The following is a 21,851-nucleotide window of genomic DNA, read 5'->3' on the forward strand; positions in this document are numbered from 1 at the left end:
TGGGGACCCTGATGTAAGGGGGGCTCTCTGGGGATCCTGATGTAAGGGGGGCTCTCTGGGGATCCTGATGTAAGGGGGGGCTCTCTGGGGATCCTGATGTAAGTGGGAGGTTCTCTGGGGACCCTGATGTAAGTGGGAGGCTCTCTGGGGACCCTGATGTAAGGGGGGCTCTCTGGGGACCCTGATGTAAGTGGGAGGCTCTCTGGGGACCCTGATGTAAGGGGGACTCTCTGGGGACCCTGATGTAAGGGGGGGCTCTCTGGGGACCCTGATGTAAGTGGGAGGCTCTCTGGGGACCCTGATGTAAGGGAGGCTCTCTGGGGACCCTGATGTAAGGGGGGCTCTCTGGGGACCCTGATGTAAGTGGGAGGCTCTCTGGGGACCCTGATGTAAGGGGGGCTCTCTGGGGACCCTGATGTAAGTGGGAGGCTCTCTGGGGACCCTGATGTAAGGGGGGCTCTCTGGGGACCCTGATGTAAGGGGGGCTCTCTGGGGACCCTGATGTAAGAGGGGCTCTCTGGGGACCCTGATGTAAGGGGGGCTCTCTGGAGATCCTGATGTAAGGGGGGTGTTTGGGGACCCTGATGTAAGGGAGGCTCTCTGGGGACCCTGATGTAAGGGGGGTGTTTGGGGACCCTGATGTAAGGGAGGCTCTCTGGGGACCCTGATGTAAGGGGGACTCTCTGGGGACCCTGATGTAAGGGAGGCTCTCTGGGAACCCTGATGTAAGGGGGGTGTTTGGGGACCCTGATGTAAGGGAGGCTCTCTGGGGACCCTGATGTAAGGGGGGCTCTCTGGGGACCCTGATGTAAGGGGGGCTCTCTGGGGACCCTGATGTAAGGGGGAGGCTCTCTGGGGATCCTGATGTAAGGGGGGCTCTCTGGGGATCCTGATGTAAGGGGGGCTCTCTGGAGATCCTGATGTAAGGGGGGCTCTCTGGGGACCCTGATGTAAGGGGGAGGCTCTCTGGGGATCCTGATGTAAGGGGGGCTCTCTGGGGATCCTGATGTAAGGGGGGCTCTCTGGAGATCCTGATGTAAGGGGGGTGTTTGGGGACCCTGATGTAAGGGAGGCTCTCTGGGGACCCTGATGTAAGGGGGGTGTTTGGGGACCCTGATGTAAGGGAGGCTCTCTGGGGACCCTGATGTAAGGGGGGCTCTCTGGGGACCCTGATGTAAGGGGGGCTCTCTGGGGACCCTGATGTAAGGGGGGCTCTCTGGGGACCCTGATGTAAGAGGGGCTCTCTGGGGCCCCTGATGTAAGAGGGGCTCTCTGGGGACCCTGATGTAAGGGAGGCTCTCTGGGGACCCTGATGTAAGGGGGGTTCTCTGGGGACCCTGATGTAAGGGGGACTCTCTGGGGACCCTGATGTAAGGGGGGGCTCTCTGGGGACCCTGATGTAAGGGGGGAGGCTCTCTGGGGACCCTGATGTAAGGGGGGAGGCTCTCTGGGGACCCTGATGTAAGGGAGGCTCTCTGGGGACCCTGATGTAAGGGGGGGAGGCTCTCTGGGGACCCTGATGTAAGGGGGGCTCTCTGGGGACCCTGATGTAAGGGAGGCTCTCTGGGGACCCTGATGTAAGGGGGGGCTCTCTGGGGACCCTGATGTAAGGGGGGTTCTCTGGGGACCCTGATGTAAGGGGGGCTCTCTGGGGACCCTGATGTAAGGGAGGCTCTCTGGGGACCCTGATGTAAGGGAGGCTCTCTGGGGACCCTGATGTAAGAGGGGCTCTCTGGGGACCTTGATGTAAGGGGGGCTCTCTGGGGACCCTGATGTAAGAGGGGCTCTCTGGGGACCCTGATGTAAGGGGGGCTCTCTGGGGACCCTGATGTAAGGGAGGCTCTCTGGGGACCCTGATGTAAGGGAGGCTCTCTGGGGACCCTGATGTAAGGGGGGTTCTCTGGGGATCCTGATGTAAGGGGGGCTCTCTGGGGATCCTGATGTAAGGGGGGCTCTCTGGAGATCCTGATGTAAGGGGGGTGTTTGGGGACCCTGATGTAAGGGAGGCTCTCTGGGGACCCTGATGTAAGGGGGGTGTTTGGGGACCCTGATGTAAGGGAGGCTCTCTGGGGACCCTGATGTAAGGGGGGCTCTCTGGGGACCCTGATGTAAGGGGGGCTCTCTGGGGACCCTGATGTAAGGGGGGCTCTCTGGGGACCCTGATGTAAGAGGGGCTCTCTGGGGCCCCTGATGTAAGAGGGGCTCTCTGGGGACCCTGATGTAAGGGAGGCTCTCTGGGGACCCTGATGTAAGGGGGGTTCTCTGGGGACCCTGATGTAAGGGGGGAGGCTCTCTGGGGACCCTGATGTAAGGGGGGGAGGCTCTCTGGGGACCCTGATGTAAGGGAGGCTCTCTGGGGACCCTGATGTAAGGGGGGGAGGCTCTCTGGGGACCCTGATGTAAGGGGGGGAGGCTCTCTGGGGACCCTGATGTAAGGGAGGCTCTCTGGGGACCCTGATGTAAGGGGGGCTCTCTGGGGACCCTGATGTAAGGGGGGTTCTCTGGGGACCCTGATGTAAGGGGGGCTCTCTGGGGACCCTGATGTAAGGGAGGCTCTCTGGGGACCCTGATGTAAGGGGGGCTCTCTGGGGACCCTGATGTAAGGGGGGCTCTCTGGGGACCCTGATGTAAGGGAGGCTCTCTGGGGACTCTGATGTAAGGGGGGGGGCTCTCTGGGGACCCTGATGTAAGGGGGGCTCTCTGGGGACTCTGATGTAAGGGAGGCTCCCTGGGGACCCTGATGTAAGGGGGGCTCTCTGGGGACTCTGATGTAAGGGAGGCTCCCTGGGGACCCTGATGTAAGGGGGGCTCTCTGGGGACCCTGATGTAAGAGGGGCTCTCTGGGGACCCTGATGTAAGGGGGGCTCTCTGGGGACCCTGATGTAAGGGGGGCTCTCTGGGGACCCTGATGTAAGTGGGAGGCTCTCTGGGGACCCTGATGTAAGGGAGGCTCTCTGGGGACCCTGATGTAAGGGAGGCTCTCTGGGGACCCTGATGTAAGAGGGGCTCTCTGGGGACCCTGATGTAAGGGGGGGCTCTCTGGGGACCCTGATGTAAGGGAGGCTCTCTGGGGACCCTGATGTAAGGGGGGTTCTCTGGGGACCCTGATGTAAGGGGGGGGGCTCTCTGGGGACCCTGATGTAAGGGGGGCTCTCTGGGGCCCCTGATGTAAGGGGGGCTCTCTGGGGACCCTGATGTAAGGGAGGCTCTCTGGGGACCCTGATGTAAGGGGGGTTCTCTGGGGACCCTGATGTAAGGGGGACTCTCTGGGGACCCTGATGTAAGGGGGGCTCTCTGGGGACCCTGATGTAAGGGGGGCTCTCTGGGGACCCTGATGTAAGGGGGGCTCTCTGGGGACCCTGATGTAAGGGGAAGGCTCTCTGGGGACCCTGATGTAAGGGAGGCTCTCTGGGGACCCTGATGTAAGTGGGGGGCTCTCTGGGGACCCTGATGTAAGGGAGGCTCTCTGGGGACCCTGATGTAAGGGGGAGGCTCTCTGGGGACCCTGATGTAAGGGAGGCTCTCTGGGGACCCTGATGTAAGGGGGGCTCTCTGGGGACCCTGATGTAAGGGAGGCTCTCTGGGGACCCTGATGTAAGGGGGGCTCTCTGGGGACCCTGATGTAAGGGGGGCTCTCTGGGGACCCTGATGTAAGGGGAGACTCTCTGGGGACCCTGATGTAAGGGGGGGGCTCTCTGGGGACCCTGATGTAAGGGGAGGCTCTCTGGGGACCCTGATGTAAGGGGAGACTCTCTGGGGACCCTGATGTAAGGGGAGGCTCTCTGGGGACCCTGATGTAAGGGAGACTCTCTGGGGATCCTGATGTAAGGGGGGCTCTCTGGGGACCCTGATGTAAGGGGAGACTCTCTGGGGACCCTGATGTAAGGGGGGGGCTCTCTGGGGACCCTGATGTAAGGGGAGGCTCTCTGGGGACCCTGATGTAAGGGGAGACTCTCTGGGGACCCTGATGTAAGGGAGGCTCTCTGGGGACCCTGATGTAAGGGGAGACTCTCTGGGGATCCTGATGTAAGGGGAGGCTCTCTGGGGACCCTGATGTAAGGGGAGACTCTCTGGGGACCCTGATGTAAGGGGGGTGTTTGGGGTGTAGGAGGGGATATTGGGGGCCCCTCAGTGGGGGGGGGGTGTTGGGGGCCCCTCAGTGTAAGAGATGTTGGGGTGTAGGGGAGGGGGAGGGGGGCACATTTCTGAGATGCTCTGTACGCCCCTCCCCCCACACACACGGATTGGACGGATTGATTCTCGGGCGATGTGATTGTGTCCGGCAGGGAAGGGGTGGCTGTGGCGGGAGGGCGTGGTCTCGGAAGATGGGCGGGCGTGGTCTCCAGGCAGGCCGGTGAAGGTGATTGGCGGAGGCGGCGGTGGACCATCCTGACACGATGCGGCGGACCAATGAGAGGCGGTGAGGTGAGAAGCACGCGGCCGCGGTGTCTGCCGGGAAATGTAGTGCGCTGTGTGTGAGGAGTGAAGGGCGGGGCGCCCCGAGGAACCACAATCCCGGCATACACCGCGAGAGGGGGGCGGGGAAAGGAGAAGCCGGCTGTATATAAGGAGAGGCCGAGAGATGGACCGAGACCGACTGACAGGAACCCGGAGAGACAGGTGAGGGATGGGGAGGAGACAGGTGAGGGATGGGGATGACAGGAGGGGGAGGAGACAGGTGAGGGGGAGGGATGACAGGAGGGGGAGGGGACAGGTGAGGGATGGGGATGACAGAAGAGGAAGGAGACAGGTGAGGGATGGGGATGACAGGAGGGGGAGGGGACAGGTGAGGGATGGGGATGACAGGAGGGGGAGGAGACAGGTGAGGGATGGGGATGACAGAAGAGGAAGGAGACAGGTGAGGGATGGGGATGACAGGAGGGGGAGGGGACAGGTGAGGGATGGGGATGACAGGTGAGGGATGGGGATGACAGAAGGGGGAGGAGACAGGTGAGGGATGGGGATGACAGGAGGGGGAGGGGACAGGTGAGGGATGGGGATGACAGAAGGGGGAGGAGACAGGTGAGGGATGGGGAGGAGACAGGTGAGGGATGGGGATGACAGGAGGGGGAGGAGACAGGTGAGGGATGGGGATGACAGGAGGGGGAGGGGACAGGTGAGGGATGGGGATGACAGGAGGGGGAGGAGACAGGTGAGGGATGGGGATGACAGGAGGGGGAGGAGACAGGTGAGGGATGGGGATGACAGAAGGGGGAGGAGACAGGTGAGGGATGGGGAGGAGACAGGTGAGGGATGGGGATGACAGGAGGGGGAGGAGACAGGTGAGGGATGGGGATGACAGGAGGGGGAGGGGACAGGTGAGGGATGGGGATGACAGGAGGGGGAGGAGACAGGTGAGGGATGGGGATGACAGGAGGGGGAGGAGACAGGTGAGGGATGGGGATGACAGAAGGGGGAGGAGACAGGTGAGGGATGGGGATGACAGGAGGGGACAGGTGAGGGATGGGGATGACAGGAGGGGGAGGGGACAGGTGAGGGATGGGGATGACAGGAGGGGGAGGGGACAGGTGAGGGATGACAGGAGGGGGAGGGGACAGGTGAGGGATGGGGATGACAGGAGGGGGAGGGGACAGGTGAGGGATGACAGGAGGGGGAGGGGACAGGTGAGGGATGGGGATGACAGGAGGGGGAGGGGACAGGTGAGGGATGGGGATGACAGGAGGGGGAGGAGACAGGTGAGGGATGACAGGAGGGGGAGGGGACAGGTGAGGGATGGGGATGACAGAAGGGGGAGGGGACAGGTGAGGGATGACAGGAGGGGGAGGGGACAGGTGAGGGATGGGGATGACAGGAGGGGGAGGGGATAGGTGAGGGATGGGGATGACAGGAGGGGGAGGGGACAGGTGAGGGATGGGGATGACAGGAGGGGGAGGAGACAGGTGAGGGATGGGGATGACAGGAGGGGGAGGGGACAGGTGAGGGATGACAGGAGGGGGAGGGGACAGGTGAGGGATGGGGATGACAGGAGGGGGAGGGGACAGGTGGGGGATGACAGGAGGGGGAGGGGACAGGTGAGGGATGGGGATGACAGGAGGGGGAGGGGACAGGTGAGGGATGACAGGAGGGGGAGGGGACAGGTGAGGGATGGGGATGACAGGAGGGGGAGGGGACAGGTGAGGGATGACAGGAGGGGGAGGGGACAGGTGAGGGATGGGGATGACAGGAGGGGGAGGGGACAGGTGAGGGATGGGGATGACAGGAGGGGGAGGGGACAGGTGAGGGATGACAGGAGGGGGAGGGGACAGGTGAGGGATGGGGATGACAGGAGGGGGAGGGGACAGGTGAGGGATGGGGATGACAGGAGAGGGAGGGGACAGGTGAGGGATGGGGATGACAGGAGGGGGAGGGGACAGGTGAGGGATGGGGATGACAGGAGGGGGAGGGGACAGGTGAGGGATGGGGATGACAGAAGGGGGGAGGGGACAGGTGAGGGATGGGGATGACAGGAGGGGGAGGGGACAGGTGAGGGATGGGGATGACAGGAGGGGGAGGGGACAGGTGAGGGATGGGGATGACAGGCGGGGGAGGGGACAGGTGAGGGATGGGGATGACAGAAGAGGAAGGAGACAGGTGAGGGATGGGGATGACAGGAGGGGGAGGGGACAGGTGAGGGATGGGGATGACAGGAGGGGGAGGAGACAGGTGAGGGATGGGGATGACAGGAGGGGAAGGAGACAGGTGAGGGATGGGGATGACAGGAGGGGGAGGGGACAGGTGAGGGATGGGGATGACAGGAGGGGAAGGAGACAGGTGAGGGATGGGGATGACAGAAGGGGGAGGAGACAGGAGGGGGGAGGGGACAGGTGAGGGATGGGGATGACAGGAGGGGGAGGAGACAGGTGAGGGATGGGAATGACAGAAGGGGGAGGAGGGGGGAGGGGACAGGTGAGGGATGGGGATGACAGAAGGGGGAGGGTACAGGTGAGGGATGGGGATGACAGGAGGGGGAGGAGACAGGTGAGGGATGGGGATGACAGAAGGGGGAGGAGACAGGTGAGGGATGGGGTTGACAGAAGGGGGAGGAGACAGGAGGGGGGAGGGGACAGGTGAGGGATGGGGATGACAGGAGGGGGAGGGGACAGGTGAGGGTTGGGGATGACAGAAGGGGAGGGGACAGGTGAGGGATGGGGATGACAGAAGAGGAAGGAGACAGGTGAGGGATGGGGTTGACAGAAGGGGGAGGAGACAGGAGGGGGGAGGGGACAGGTGAGGGATGGGGATTCAGGAGGGGGAGGGGACAGGTGAGGGGGAGGGATTACGGGAGGGGACAGATGGGGATGACAGGTGGGGGAGGGCCTTGGCCTGTGATTGGTCGCTGTGGCTCCGGTGTTCTGTCAATATCTCCAACCAGAGTAATGGGAGATTTTGATTGGTGGTTGGAGAACCGAGTAGTCGTGTAATAAAATATATCTCGCCCCATTAACTTTCCGGTGCGGCCGCGTCACAAAATAGCTGTTCGCGGGTCTTCGCCGCCGTTTTATCGTGCATTGCGCGGAATGCGATTTTCGGGTCCAGAAAAATGACCAACCCACTTTCCCCTCGGGACGGGTCGGTAGAAAGAACAGCCTGGGGGCGGGGCTGGACGCAGTGATGAAAACTGCGGTGGAGACCCGCGAACAGCTATTTTGTGACGCGGTGGAGAAAGACGGCGCTCTTCTGCCGGTGTTCTGTCACAGTTTGCTGCCTATCCTAGAATGCTGCGGAAGTCACGTGACGGCCAACTGCGCATGCGCGATGCGTTCCAATGGATTTTCGACAGTGCACACCAGCGAACCCGGCATTCAGGGCGACGTGGAATTAGAGGATAGTGGCCAGTCGGTCTCACCTCCTCGCTCTGCTTGTACGGCTCGTTACGCTCGCTCCGCCTCCTGGCTCTTTTTTTAACATCCTCCAATCCACGGGGATGGTAAGGAAAGAGCCTGGATGCCGACCAAAGTTTCACCGGTGTGTACTGTGGTGAATCCATTGGAACGCATCGCATTTGAGTTTGGAACGCATCGCGCATGCGCAGTTGGCCGCCACGTGACTTCCGGAGCATTCTACGATAGGCAGCAAACTGTGACAATACACCGGTGTTCTGTCACATTCGGCTCCCCATCACAGAATGCTCCGGAGGTGACGTTCCGTCGCCGCCATCTTGCTACCCCCCACAGTAAGGATAGCGTGAGAAGCGGCCATCTTGCTCCACCCACTGTTTTTTCCGAGGTGAAATACAGGGTTCACATATCGGACGTGTTCTGTCACATTGGGGGACGTGGAAGGTCAGCAGTCCGTCGGGTTTCCAGATTCTCTATTTCACTTTATAAGGAAATAAGTGTGAAATGTAAAACTCCGGGGGGTGTAACAAGATGTCCGCCTCCCCCCTTCTCACTATCATTACTGGGTGAGGTGTAGCAAGATGGCGGCGACAAAACGTCACTTCCGGAGCATTCTGTGACAGGGAGCCGAATGTGACGCTACAACGGCACAGCGGATAACGAGGACAAAGTTGTCGCCGCCTCGGAGGCGGCCATTTTGTTGGTTGGTATCGGACTCTTCAGATTCCTGCGTTTCTAAATAAACTGGTTGGAGTTTCTGACGGGTTGGAGAACTTGACAGAACACCGGCTAGGGAAGGGGCGGGGACTTCCAGTACAGTGACAGGTGTGGGCGGAGCGATAAGGGAAGGAGGCGGGGAGAAGCGATGTACAAGAACACGTGACCCCCGGCTCCTCCTTCTGCTGTGGGCGGGGTTCCCAGGCGAGATCCGGATGTGGCTCCTCCTGCTGAGAGGCCGCTGGGTCACGCTCCGCCCCCTGCTGGCCGCCGCGACTCCGCCCACCGCCGGGCAATGGATTACTCCGCCCCACCGATCACCGGGACCCTCCGGGCTGTGCGGGGAGCGCCGTCACTTCCGGGATGAGCGGACGGGACTTCCGGTGCGTCTGTTGTGTCACCACTTATGTGGGCGGGTCCTGGGAGGCCATTGCAGCCCCTCCCATCACTGGCTCCGCCCCGCGATCAAACGATAGGGAGGAGTGGGCGGGTCTTCAATGTGGTCTATGGGCGGAGCTTCACACTAGACATGAGGTCACCTGGTTGGAGCTTCCCTATCCCGCCCACGGGGGAGGGGCTTTCCCATCCCTACACCTCAGGGGTGGAGCTTTCACACATAGACATGAGCTTCCCTATTCCCGCCCCCTGGGGGAGGAGCTTTCATCCCCTGCCCCCTAGGGAGGAGCTTCACCATAGACAAGTTCACCTGGCCAGAGCTTCTCTAGCCCCACCCCAAGGGAGGAGCTTCCTCAAATACCCTATCCCTGGGGGTGGAGCTTCCACTTAGACATGATCTTCCCTATTCCCGCCCCCTGGGGGAGGAGCTTCTCCATAAACCTAATGTCAACTGGTCAGAGCTTCCCGCCCCCGGGGAATGAGTTCCCCATAGACAGGAGGTCACCTGGCCTGAGCTTGCCTAGCTCCGCCCCAGGGGAGGAGCTTCCCATAGACATGAGGTCAATTGGTCAGAGGTTTTGTAGCCACGCCCCCAGGTAAGGAGATTCCCCATAGACATGAGGTACGCTGGTCATAGCTTTCCTATCCCACCCCTGGGGGAGGAGCTTTCCTATCCCACCCCTGGGGAGATGTTTCCTTAGCTCTGCCCTCGAGGGAGGAGCTTCCCTATAGACATAAGGTCAATTAATCAGAGGTTCCGTAGCCACGCCCCCAAGGGAGGAGCTTCCCCATAGACATGAGGTCAATTAATCAGAGGTTCCGTAGCCCTGCCCCCGAGGGAGGAGCTTCCCCATAGACATGAGGTCAATTAATCAGAGGTTCCGTAGCCCTGCCCCCGAGGGAGGAGCTTCCCCATAGACATGAGGTCAATTAATCAGAGGTTCCGTAGCCCTGCCCTCGAGGGAGGAGCTTCCCCATAGACATGAGGTCAATTAATCAGAGGTTCCGTAGCCCTGCCCCCGAGGGAGGAGCTTCCCCACAGACTTGTGGTCCAGATTGGGGGGGAGGAGTAAAGATGTTGGGTCAGTGAAGACTGAGGCTGACTCCTCCCATTTCCCCGCCCCCAGGTTGGTAAGATGAGCAGCTCCAAGTCCTCAGAGGCGTCGGCCAAACTCCAGGAGTTCTCCGGCTTCTTCCAGACCATCGTCCAGGATCTGACGGCGGAGGATTGGGGTCACCCAGAGGTGGGGGATGCCATTTCCCGCCTACGAAAGGTAAGCCCACCCCCTCTCACCCTGGTCCCTCCCATTACTCTCTGCCTTGTCATGTGACTGTCTCCCCCTCCCCCGCAGATCCTGGAGTACAACGCCCCCGGGGGGAAGTGTAACCGAGGGATGACGGTTCTGGCCGCCTTCCGGGAAGTGGTGGGACCCGATCTGCAGAAGGACGGCAACATCCAGCGGGCGCTGGCGGTGGGCTGGTGTGTAGAGCTGGTGAGTGCGCTGCACCGGGGGAGGGGGATATGTGTCATGTGATTGTCCCCTTACTGACTCCTCCCCCTCTGTCATTCTCCAGCTCCAGGCCTTCTTTCTGGTGGCCGATGACATCATGGACAATTCTGTGACCCGCCGCGGGCAGCCATGCTGGTATAAACAGGTGAGGTGCTGGGGGAGGGGCCACTGCCATGGATGGAGGAGGAGTAGGATGGGGGAGGGGCAGGCGGGGGATGGTGATGATGGGTTATCTGCAGTGGTTGTGATTCTTCGGTGTTCTCTCTCAGGCTGGTATCGGGTTGGACGCCATCAATGACTCCTTCCTGCTGGAGGCGTGTCTATACCGCGTGCTGAGGAAGTATTGCCGCCAACAACCGTATTACCTCAACCTGCTGGAGCTCTTCCTGGAGGTGACGTCTCTCCCCTCCTCCCTCCTTCCTTCCTTCCTTCCTCTCTTCCCCTTCCTTCCTCCCCTTCCTTCCTTCCTTCCTCTCTTCCCCTTTCTTTCTTCCTTCCTTCCTCTCTCCCCTCCTCCTTCCTTCCCCTTTTTTCCTTCCTTCCTTCCTTCCTTCCTTCCTTCCTTCCTTTCTTTCTTTCTTTCTTTCTTCCTTCCTTCCTTCCTTCCTTCCTTCCTTCCTTCTTCCTCTCTTCCCCTTCCTTCCTTCCTTCCTTCCTTCCTTCTTCCTCTCTTCCCCTTCCTTCCTTCCTCTCTTCCCCTTCCTTCCTTCCTTCCTTCCTTCTTCCCCTTCCTTCCTTCCTCTCTTCCCCTTCCTTCCTTCCTCTCTTCCCCCTTCCTTCCTTCCTCTCTTCCCCTTCCTTCCTTCCTCTCTTCCCCTTCCTTCCTCTCTTCCCCTTCCTTCCTTCCTTCCTTCCTCTCTTCCCCTTCCTTCCTTCCTTCCCCTTCCTTCCTTCCTTCCTTCCTTCCTCTCTTCCCCTTCCTTCCTTCCTTCCCCTTCCTTCCTTCCTTCCTCTCTTCCCCTTCCTTCCTTCCTCTCTTCCCCTTCCTTCCTTCCTCTCTTCCCCTTCTTTCCTTCCTCTCTTCCCCTTCCTTCCTCCCCTTCCTTCCTTCCTCTCTTCCTTCCTCTCTTCCCTTCCTTCCTTCCTCTCTTCCCCTTCCTTCCTTCCTCTCTTCCCCTTCTTTCCTTCCTCTCTTCCCCTTCCTTCCTCCCCTTCCTTCCTTCCTCTCTTCCCCTTCCTTCCTTCCTCTCTTCGCCTTCCTTCCTTCCTCTCTTCCCCTTCCTTCCTTCCTCCCCTCCCCTTCCTTCCTTCCTCTCTTCCCCTTCCCTCCTCTCTCCCCCTTCCTTCCTCCCTTCCCCCCCCTTCCTTCCTTCCCCTCTTCCCCTTCCTTCCTTCCTCTCTTCCCCTTCCTTCCTTCCTCTCTTCCCCTTCCTTCCTTCCTCTCTTCCCCTTCCTTCCTTCCTCTCTTCCCCTTCTTTCCTTCCTCTCTTCCCCTTCCTTCCTCCCCTTCCTTCCTTCCTCTCTTCCCCTTCCTTCCTCTCTTCCCCTTCCTTCCTTCCTCTCTTCCCCTTCCTTCCTTCCTCTCTTCCCCTTCCTTCCTTCCTCTCTTCCCCTTCCTTCCTTCCTCTCTTCCCCTTCCTTCCTTCCTCTCTTCCCCTTCCTTCCTTCCTTCCTCTCTTCCCCTTCTTTCCTTCCTCTCTTCCCCTTCCTTTCTTCCCCTTCCTTCCTTCCTTCATTCCTCTCTTCCCCTTCCTTCCTTCCTTCCTCTCTTCCCCTTCCTTCCTTCCTTTCCTCCCCTTCTTTCCTTCCTCTCTTCTCCTTCCTTCCTCCCTTTCCCTTCCTCCTTTCCTCCCTTCCCTTTCTTTCCTTCCTCTCTTCCCCTTCTTTCCTTCCTCTCTTCCCTTCCTTCCTTCTCTCTTCCTTCCTCTCTTCCCCTTCCTTCCTTCCTCTCTTCCCCTTCCTTCCTTCCTCTCTTCCCCTTCCTTCCTTCCTCCCTCCCCCCTCCTTCCTTCCTTCCTCTCTTCCCCTTCCTTCCTCTCTTCCCCTCCCTTCCTTCCTTCCTTCCTCTCTTCCCCTTCCTTCCTTCCTCTCTTCCCCTTCTTTCCTTCCTTCCTCTCTTCCCCTTCCTTCCTCTCTTCCCCTTCCTTCCTTCCTTCCTTCCTCTCTTCCCCTTCCTTCCTTCCTCTCTTCCCCTTCCTTCCTTCCTCTCTTCCCCTTCCTTCCTTCCTCTCTTCCCCTTCCTTCCTTCCTCTCTTCCCCTTCCTTCCTTCCTCTCTTCCCCTTCCTTCCTTCCTCTCTTCCCCTTCCTTCCTTCCTCTCTTCCCCTTCTTCCTTCCTCTCTTCCCCTTCCTTCCTTCCTTCCTCTCTTCCCCTTCCTTCCTTCCTCTCTTCCCCTTCCTTCCTTCCTCTCTTCCCCTTCCTTCCTTCCTCTCTTCCCCTTCCTTCCTTCCTCTCTTCCCCTTCTTTCCTTCCTCTCTTCCCCTTCCTTCCTCCCCTTCCTTCCTCTCTTCCCCTTCCTTCCTTCCTCTCTTCCCCTTCCTTCCTTCCTCTCTTCCCCTTCCTTCCTTCCTCTCTTCCCCTTCTTTCCTTCCTCTCTTCCCCTTCTTTCCTTCCTCTCTTCCCCTTCTTTCCTTCCTCTCTTCCCCTTCTTTCCTTCCTCTCTTCCCCTTCCTTCCTTCCTTCCTTCCTTCCTTCCTCTCTTCCCCTTCCTTCCTTCCTTCCTCTCTTCCCCTTCCTTCCTTCCTCTCTTCCCCTTCTTTCCTTCCTCTCTTCCCCTTCCTCTCTTCCCCTTCCTTCCTCTCTTCCCCTTCCTTCCTTCCTCTCTTCCCCTTCCTTCCTTCCTCTCTTCCCCTTCCTTCCTTCCTTCCTTCCTTCCTCTCTTCCCCTTCCTTTCTTCCTTCCTTCCCCTTCCTCTCTACCCCCTTTCTCCCTCCCTTCCTCTTCCTTCCTCCCCCCCCCCCCTCTCTCTTCCTCTTCCTTCCTCTCCCCCCCCTCTCTCTTCCTCTTCCTTCTGTCTCATCTCTTTCTCTTGTGTCTTGCAGACCTCCTACCAGACAGAGTTGGGCCAGGCTCTGGACCTCATCACCTCCCAGCCGGGGAAGGTGGATTTGGACAGATACACAGAGACCAGGTGAGAGGCTCTCCGTCTAGAGATGGGCGGAGCTCTCTGTCTAGAGATGGGCGGAGCTCTCGGTCTAGAGATGGGCGGAGCTCTCGGTCTAGAGATGGGCGGAGCTCTCGGTCTAGAGATGGGCGGAGCTCTCCGTCTAGAGATGGGCGGAGCTCTCCGTCTAGAGATGGGCGGAGCTCTCCGTCTAGAGATGGGCGGAGCTCTCGGTCTAGAGATGGGCAGAGCTCTCTGTCTAGAGATGGGCGGAGCTCTCCTAGGTGTCTTGGCCGTCATTGGTCGGTATGATTGGACTGTTCTCTCTCCTGATAGGTATAAATCCATCGTGAAATACAAGACGGCGTTTTACTCCTTCTACCTTCCTGTGGCTGCCGCCATGTACATGGTGAGTTGTGGGCGGGATCACATGGCTGGAGGCGGAAACCTTTCCTCCCCTTGCTGTGTGTGCTGCGCTACAGCCTAGGGTGCATCCCTGCCCCCGCTCACCCCGCATCTCTCCTCCTCCAGGCCGGCATAGACGGTGAGGAAGAACACGGCAACGCCAGGACCATCCTGCTGGAGATGGGCGAGTTCTTCCAGATCCAGGTGAGCATCACGCTGGGGGGAGGGGCAAGGGAGGTATGTGGGAGGGGCCAGTGAGGCCTCTGTGTGACTGCTGAATTATGTGCGAAGAGGGAGGGGCTGTCTGGTGTGTGGGTGGGGCTGCTGTCCCCAGGTTTGTTCTGGGGGAGGGGCTGTCTGGGTTGGGCTTCTGTCTCCAGGGTAGGTGATCTAAGGGAGGGGTTATATGGTGTGTGGGTGGGGCTTCTGTCTCCAGGATGGTTGTTCTGGGGGAGGGGTGTGTGTGGGTGGGGCTTCTGTCTCCAGGATGGTTGTTCTGGGGGAGGGGTGTGTGTGGGTGGGGCTTCTTTCTCCAGGATGGTTGTTCTGGGGGAGGGGTGTGTGTGGGTGGGGCTTCTGTCTTCAGGATGGTTGTTCTGGGGGAGGGGTTGTGTGGGTGGAGCTTCTGTCTCCAGGGTGGTTGATTTGGGGGGAGGGGCTGTATGGTGTGTGGGTGGGAATTCTGTCTGCAAGGTGTTTTTTCTGGGGGAGGGGCTTTATGGTGGGTGGGGCTTCTGTCTCCAAGGTGGTTTTTCTGGGGGAGGGGTGTGGGTGGAGCTTCTGTCTCCAGGATGGTTCTGGGGGAGGGGTGTGGGTGGGGCTTCTGTCTCCAGGATGGTTCTGGGGGAGGGGGCTGGCTGTGTGGGTGGGGCTTCTGTCTTCAGGATGGTTCTGGGGGAGGGGGGGTGTGTGGGGATTCTGTCTCCAGGGTGGTTGTTCTGGGGGAGGGGCTTTATGGTGGGTGGGGCTTCTGTCTCCAGGATGGTTGTTCTGGGGGAGGGGTGTGTGGGTGGGGCTTCTGTCTCCAGGGTGGTTGATTTGGGGGGAGGGGGTGTATGGTGGGTGGGGCTTCTGTCTTCAGGGTGGTTTTTCTGGGGGAGGGGGGTGTGTGTGTGGGTGGGGCTTCTGTCTTCAGGGTGGTTGATTTGGGGGAGGGGGCTGTATGGGGTGTGGCTTCTGTCTCCAGGATGGTTGTTCTGGGGGAGGGGGCTTTATGGTGGGTGGGGCTTCTGTCTCCAGGATAGTTGTTCTGGGGAGGGGCTTTATGGTGGGTGGGGCTTCTGTCTCCAGGATGGTTGTTCTGGGGGAGGGGTTGTGTGGGTGGAGCTTCTGGGGGAAGTGGAATACGAAGGCTGCCGTTGTGGAGCTCCTCCTGAGAATGCTGGTTTCCTGGCTGTTGATCTTCTGGCTTCCCCGGTAGGACGATTATCTGGACTGTTACGGGGACCCCAGTGTGACGGGGAAGATCGGGACCGACATCCAGGACAATAAATGCGGCTGGCTGGTGGTGGAGGCCTTGAAGAGGGTCAGTCCCGAGCAAAGGAAGATCCTAGAGGTGAGTCAATTCTGCAGGGGCGGAGCTAGTCTCAGGACTTTGGCCCTGATTGGTGGGTGGAGGTAGCGGGGTTATACCGGTTTTGATTCCCGGGAATGGGGGGGGGGTACTATCCCTGGGTTTTGATTGTCATTGAGGAAGGGTGGGGGTTGTAACTAACCCCTCCCCCTTCCCTCTAGGCTCTGATTCTGATTGTAGGAAGATTGTGGCCCCACCCCTTCTCCCCTGACCCTGATTGTAGGAAGATTGTGGCCCCACCCCTTCTCCCCTGTCCTCTGACCCTGATTGGAGGAGGATTGTGGCCCCACCCCTTCTCCCCTGTCCTCTGATTGGCAGATTGTCGGATTAACTCTTCCCGTCCTGTACAGGAGAACTACGGTCAGGAGGGGGCGGAGAAGGAGCGGCGGGTGAAGGCGTTGTACGAGGAATTGGATCTGTCGGCGGTCTACACTCAGTACGAGGAGGAGAGCTACCAGCGTCTGCAGACCCTCATCTCCCAGCATGCCAATGGCCTGTCCAAGGAGATCTTCCTCGGCCTCGCCCGCAAGATCTACAAGAGGCAGAAGTGAGGGGCGGGGCCCAACCACCAGCCAATCCGAACTTGTGTGCATATTGGGAGGCGTGTCCCCGCCCCCTGCAGGCGGAACGCCCACCTCGCCAGAACTGTAACCCCTCCCCCCAAGTCCTAACGCAGGTGGTCCTCCCAGCAGAGGGCGCCCCTCCTCCACGTTGATGCCGGAAAAGGGAGGGCGCCCCCTGCTGTTTAGACTGTAATTTAAATGACCAGGAAGACTGTAATGAGCCGGCGGCCATGTTTGTCCGGACTTTATTCTACGAGTGTCTCCTCCCACCGGCGCTCTTCTCTCTCATTGGCTGCTCAGAGCTGCTGGGATGTGTGAACTCAATAATAATAAAGTATTTTTCATTATTCTCCGACTCCGAGAATTCTTACCGTGCGAGTCACATGACCGGGAAACGGGAAGTCACACTGTGCGCATGCTGATGGGTAGTCTCTGAATGGAGCCCCTCGTATCGGTAGCTGCATTGTGATTGGTCGATCTGCAGCCTCTTCTTAGGAAACCCCTCATAATGGGGCACAGCGGGGGTACAGACCCGGGAACTCAGCACAGGAATGGTGAGAACCCCTCATAATGGGGCACAGCGGGTGTACAGACCTGGGAACTCAGCACAGGGATGGTGGGAACCCCTCATAATGGGCACAGCGGGTGTACAGACCCGGGAACTCAGCACAGGGATGGTGGGAACTCCTCATAATGGGGCACAGCGGGGGTACAGACCCGGGAACTCAGCACAGGGATGGTGGGAACCCCTCATAATGGGGCACAGCGGGTGTACAGACCCGGGAACTCAGCACAGGGATGGTGGGAACCCCTCATAATGGGCACAGCGGGTGTATAGACCCAGGAACTCAGCACAGGGATGGTGGGAACCCCTCATAATGGGGCACAGCGGGGGGTACAGACCCGGGAACTCAGCACAGGGATGGTGGGAACCCCTCATAATGGGCACAGCGGGTGTATAGACCCCGGAACTCAGCACAGGGATGGTGGGAACCCCTCATAATGGGGCACAGCGGGTGTACAGACCCGGGAACTCAGCACAGGTTAGAAAAGGGGGGCTAGCGAGCGCCCTCTCCTGGAGCATACCCATGCCCTCAACATGGGGGGGGTTGGTGCTTTTGGGGGAACCCCCCCACCCTAAAGCACCTTGTTCCCATGTTGCCCGGTCTTCTCCATCGCCTTCTTCCGATGTTGACTCAACGCTCTCTTCCGCTGTAATGGCGCGTGCTTGGTATGCAACGGCTTATATTGGCGTGGGGCGTGGTCACCGGGTGATGTCATCCAGCGACCCCGCCCCTTATGACGTCACAGTCCTGGAGCTTATTAAAGGGGGCTCCCAGATTCCGATAAACCCCCCCCCCCCCCCGTCTGCAGCCTCTGACAACCAATGGCCAGGGTTGTCGGGAAGAGGCCCTTGTCCTCATCAACATGGGGACAAGGTACTTTGGAGTGGGGGGCGCAGGGCCCACCTGTGCCAAAGCACCAACCCCCCCATGTTGAAGGCATGTGGCTTGGTATGGTCCAGGAGGAGGGGCGCTTTCTCGGATAAGGGTCTAGTATGTATCTTGGGGAAAAATTTCCACCCTCAAGATTCTCGGCACACAAGTGGCACCCCAAGTGGGATTCTCTTGATCTGACTTCTGGTGCCTCCTCTATTCATACCAATGGACTCCCTGAGGGAACCACTGATTTTAAATAGAGACAGAGAAATGCGGCTAAACGTGCATTGAATTCAACGCAAAACGCGCATAATATCACGTTTTTAACGCCGATTTTTTTTTCCTGCTGTCTGTACCAGCGTTACAGCCCATTTTTTTAAAAGTCCGAGGGCGTGAGGCCTAAGACTATCCATTGAGGATTTTTTCCCAGCACGGGTAACGACTCATGGGAGGAAGAAAGAAGCCGCAGGATAAGTAGATCACCCACCGGCGTCTGCGGAGGAAACTTGACCGCCTTGTTTGGAATGGAGGAGATTCTGGGGCGATCTCTGAGGTGAAGCTCCTCCTTGGGAGACTTCAATATGACCGGCGGCACGCCTCTTTGGTTCAGGGGAGGGGTTACGGGAAATTGATGCCTCATTAGCCTTCTTAATGTCGATAGAAAGATACTGGCAAAGATTTTTCCTGGCGATTACCGTATATACTCGAGTATAAGCCGAGTTTTTCAGCACATTTTTTTGTGCTGAAAATGCCCCCCTTGGTTTATACTCGAGTCACCTTTTTGCGCCGGATCTCCCGGACTTTGGGGACCCGGTACCGGCCGGCCTTCCTCTACAAGTGTGCAAAGTTTGTTGGGGAGCACCGATTTTTCAAAGCCGGGCACCCCTTCCATAGACTCCCATGTTAAACGGTCATTTCTCCGGTGAATTTGGGGACCCGGTACCAGCCGGTTGTAGTAGGTCCCCTGGACCCGGGAACTTGGCCCACATGTAGCCCCATTTCTCCTCTACAAGTGTGCAAAGTTTGTTGTCTGGGAGACCTACGGCCGGGCATCCCTTCCATAGACTCCCATGTTAAACGTCAGTCTAGGCATGGGCACGGTGAGGCATGCAGATGGACACCCTAGGCTTATATTTGAGTCAGTACGTTTTCCCATTTTTGTTGGGGGTAAAATTAGGTGCCTCGTCTTATATTCGGGTCGGCTTATACTCGAGTATATAGGGTATTACCAGTGGCCGGCAGTTTGTTATCCCACCACCAGCACTGCTCGGTCCAAGGTAGAAGCCAGTGGCGGTGCGTCCATAAAGGGTGCAGGAGCGCCGTCCCCTCTCTCCTGGCACCGCTCTATTGCCATAGATGGATTCATACATTGCATGAATATATCTATGATCGCTGCTGACACCCCCTATTCTGGTGTCCGGACCCTTTTCGGACACCTGAATTACATCGGTGAGGGTGTTTTTTGGAAGCATCTGATTAGAGCCGTATGCCCCGTACACACGATCGGAAATTCCGACAAGAAAACCGTGGATTTTTTTCCAACTGAATTTTGGCTCAAACTTGTGTTGCATACACACGGTTACACAAAATGAGTTATGCAGAGTGGGTGTATGGTTTGGAAACACTCTTTTTAGTTAGTCTAGTAGTCGGTTATTTCACGTGGAGTGCACGGTGTCAGGTATCCTTGCTGAGTAGAATCCTCCCTGTGGAAGTGGTGGTGCCGGACATTGTGGGTGAGGTCGGGAAGATTCGGGGTCTTGAGAAAGACGGGTGGAGGCAGGAGGCCTGGATAAGGGCGTGGAGGAATATCAGGACTCTAGCTGATGCCTGTTAATCTAGGGGGGGGGGGGGGGTAAACTTGAGGTAGATAGCAATGATGCATGAGGAGGAGAAATAGATTCAGGCCATACGATACAGAAACAGTCCTGCCTCCAACAACACTTTGCTTTCGTCGCCACCCCAGCCGGAGGGGGTATAGTGTACCCGGACATGCCTCTCACACCGACCTGGCAGCCGGAGGGGGTATAGTGTACCCGGACATGCCTCTCACACCGACCTGGCAGCCGGAGGGGGTGTAGTGTACCCGGACAGGCCTCTCACACCAACCTGGCAGCCGGAGGGGGTATAGTGTACCCGGACAGGCCTCTCACACCGACCTGGCAGCCGGAGGGGGTATAGTGTACCTGGACAGGCCTCTCACACCGACCTGGCAGCCGGAGGGGGTGTAGTGTACCCAGACAGGCCCCTCACACCGACCTGGCAGCCAGAGGGGGTATAGTGTACCTGGACAGGCCTCTCACACCGACCTGGCAGCCGGAGGGGGTATAGTGTACCTGGACAGGCCTCTCACACCGACCTGGCAGCCGGAGGGGGTGTAGTGTACCCAGACAGGCCCCTCACACCGACCTGGCAGCCAGAGGGGGTGTAGTGTACCCAGACAGGCCCCTCACACCGACCTGGCAGCCGGAGGGGGTATAGTGTACCCGGACAGGCCTCTCACACCGACCTGGCAGCCGGAGGGGGTATAGTGTACCTGGACAGGCCCCTCACACCGACCTGGCAGCCGGAGGGGGTATAGAGTACCCGGACAGGCCTCTCACACCGACCTGGCAGCCGGAGGGGGTGTAGTGTACCCGTACAGGCCTCTCACACCGACCTGGCAGCCGGAGGGGGTATAGTGTACCCGTACAGGCCTCTCACACCGACCTGGCAGCCGGAGGGGGTGTAGTGTACCCGTACAGGCCTCTCACACCGACCCGGCAGCCGGAGGGGGTATAGTGTACCTGGACAGGCCTCTCACACCGACCTGGCAGCCGGAGTGGGTATAGTGTACCCGGACAGACCCCTCTCACAGGCCTGGCAGCCGGAGTGGGTATAGTGTACCCGGACAGGCCTCTCACACCGACCTGGCAGCCGGAGGGGGTATAGTGTACCTGGACAGGCCCCTCACACCGACCTGGCAGCCGGAGGGGGTATAGTGTACCCAGACAGGCCTCTCACACCGACCTGGCAGCCGGAGGGGGTGTAGTGTACCCGGACAGGCCTCTCACACCGACCTGGCAGCCGGAGGGGGTATAGTGTACCCAGACAGTCCTCTCATACCGACCTGGCAGCCGGAGGGGGTATAGTGTACCCGGACAGACCCCTCTCACAGGCCTGGCAGCCGGAGTGGGTATAGTGTACCTGGACAGGCCTCTCACACCGACCTGGCAGCCGGAGGGGGTGTAGTGAATGAATGAATGAATGAAAAAACTTATATAGCGCGGCACATGCGAACTGAATCGCTTCTGGGCGCTTGATGTTTCGTGTCTCATGACATCAAAAGAGCAGAGTTTTGATCCGTCTTCTGAAAGTCAGGTGGTTTTCCTCCAACCGAATGCTGGTTGGTAAAGCGTTCCATAGTCTCGGACCTTGAAAAGCAAACCTTCTTTCTCCTTTGGACTTGTATTTGGTTTTTGGCACCTTGACCAGATTTTGGTCAGTGGATCGCAGAACGCGATTAGAATTGTGAGGTTCTATCTTGTCGCAAAGATATTGTGGCGCCTTCCCATGGATGCACTTATGTGTCAGGCAGAGTGCTTTAAATGCAATTCTGTCTTTCACTGGCAGCCAGTGAAGGGATCTCAGCGAAGGTGAGATCGATTCCCATGTCCTTTTCACAGTCACCAGTCTGGCGGCCGTATTCTGAACGACTTGCAGGCGGGAGATTTGGTACTTTGGGAGTCCGAGGTACAGTGCGTTGGCATAGTCCAGTCTGGAATTCACGATTGTTCCCACCACGACTGCTACGTCTTCTTTGGGAATAAATGGAATCAGTCTGCGTAGTAGGCGCAACAAATGGTGCGCTCCGCTGACTACTGACCCTATTTGTGCGTCCATTGTCATGAAGGTGTCAAACGTGACTCCCAGACTTTTGACTTTGGAGCTAGGGGTGATGATTTGGCCCAGAATGGGCGGGGGTGTCCAGGTTGTTGCCAGTTGACTCTTTCGGCTGGCATGAAACATAAGAAGTTCTGTTTTGGAACTGTTGAGTTTAAGATAACTCTTAGTCATCCAGTTTTCTATTGAAGAGAGACATTTCTCTAAACTGAGATAATGATCCTTTTTGTTGCAGATGCGAAAGTACAGTTGCGTATCGTCTGCATAAGAGTGATAGAGTAGTTCTTGGCTACTGATAATATCAAAGAGAGGGCGAAGATAGATGTTGAAAAGCACCGGTGACAGGGGGGATCCTTGGGGGACTCCACATAACACCGTGCGTTTTTCCGACGTGAAAGATCCCAGTTTCACTGTTTGTGATCGGTTTTCAAGAAAGGAGGAAAACCATGGTAAATCACCTTCTGCGACTTCTGCTACCTCGGCCAGT

General features: G+C 58.5%; 1 protein-coding gene across 2 annotated transcripts; it reads left to right on the forward strand.

The window, feature by feature from the left end:
• The first annotated feature begins 4,518 nt into the window (after positions 1-4,518).
• On the forward strand, positions 4,519-16,044 carry FDPS (farnesyl diphosphate synthase). Of its 2 annotated transcripts, none has more exons than XM_040333053.1 (10): positions 4,519-4,620; positions 10,079-10,225; positions 10,304-10,444; positions 10,527-10,607; positions 10,732-10,854; positions 13,444-13,532; positions 13,842-13,914; positions 14,037-14,114; positions 15,331-15,465; positions 15,834-16,044. In XM_040333053.1, the coding sequence occupies exons 2-10, from the start codon at positions 10,088-10,090 to the stop codon at positions 16,032-16,034; spliced, it is 1,059 nt and encodes a 352-aa protein (XP_040188987.1). In that variant the 5' UTR covers positions 4,519-4,620; positions 10,079-10,087; the 3' UTR covers positions 16,035-16,044. The 2 variants fall into 2 exon arrangements, with proteins under 2 accessions (XP_040188987.1, XP_040188986.1); XM_040333052.1 differs by lacking the exon at positions 4,519-4,620 and adding an exon at positions 8,746-8,938.
• The last annotated feature ends 5,807 nt before the right edge of the window (positions 16,045-21,851 follow it).

The sequence above is a fragment of the Rana temporaria genome, chromosome 13 (genome assembly GCF_905171775.1).
Source record: "Rana temporaria chromosome 13, aRanTem1.1, whole genome shotgun sequence".
Lineage (NCBI taxonomy): Eukaryota > Metazoa > Chordata > Amphibia > Anura > Ranidae > Rana > Rana temporaria.

Coding starts and splice junctions, on each gene's coding strand:
- FDPS (XM_040333052.1), top strand. CDS start 8,771: ATGTGGCTCCTCCTGCTGAGAGGCCGCTGGGTCACGCTCCGCCCCCTG. Junction 10,445..10,526: donor TGGGCTGGTGTGTAGAGCTG/GTGAGTGCGCTG, acceptor GTCATTCTCCAG/CTCCAGGCCTTCTTTCTGGT. Junction 15,466..15,833: donor AGCAAAGGAAGATCCTAGAG/GTGAGTCAATTC, acceptor CGTCCTGTACAG/GAGAACTACGGTCAGGAGGG.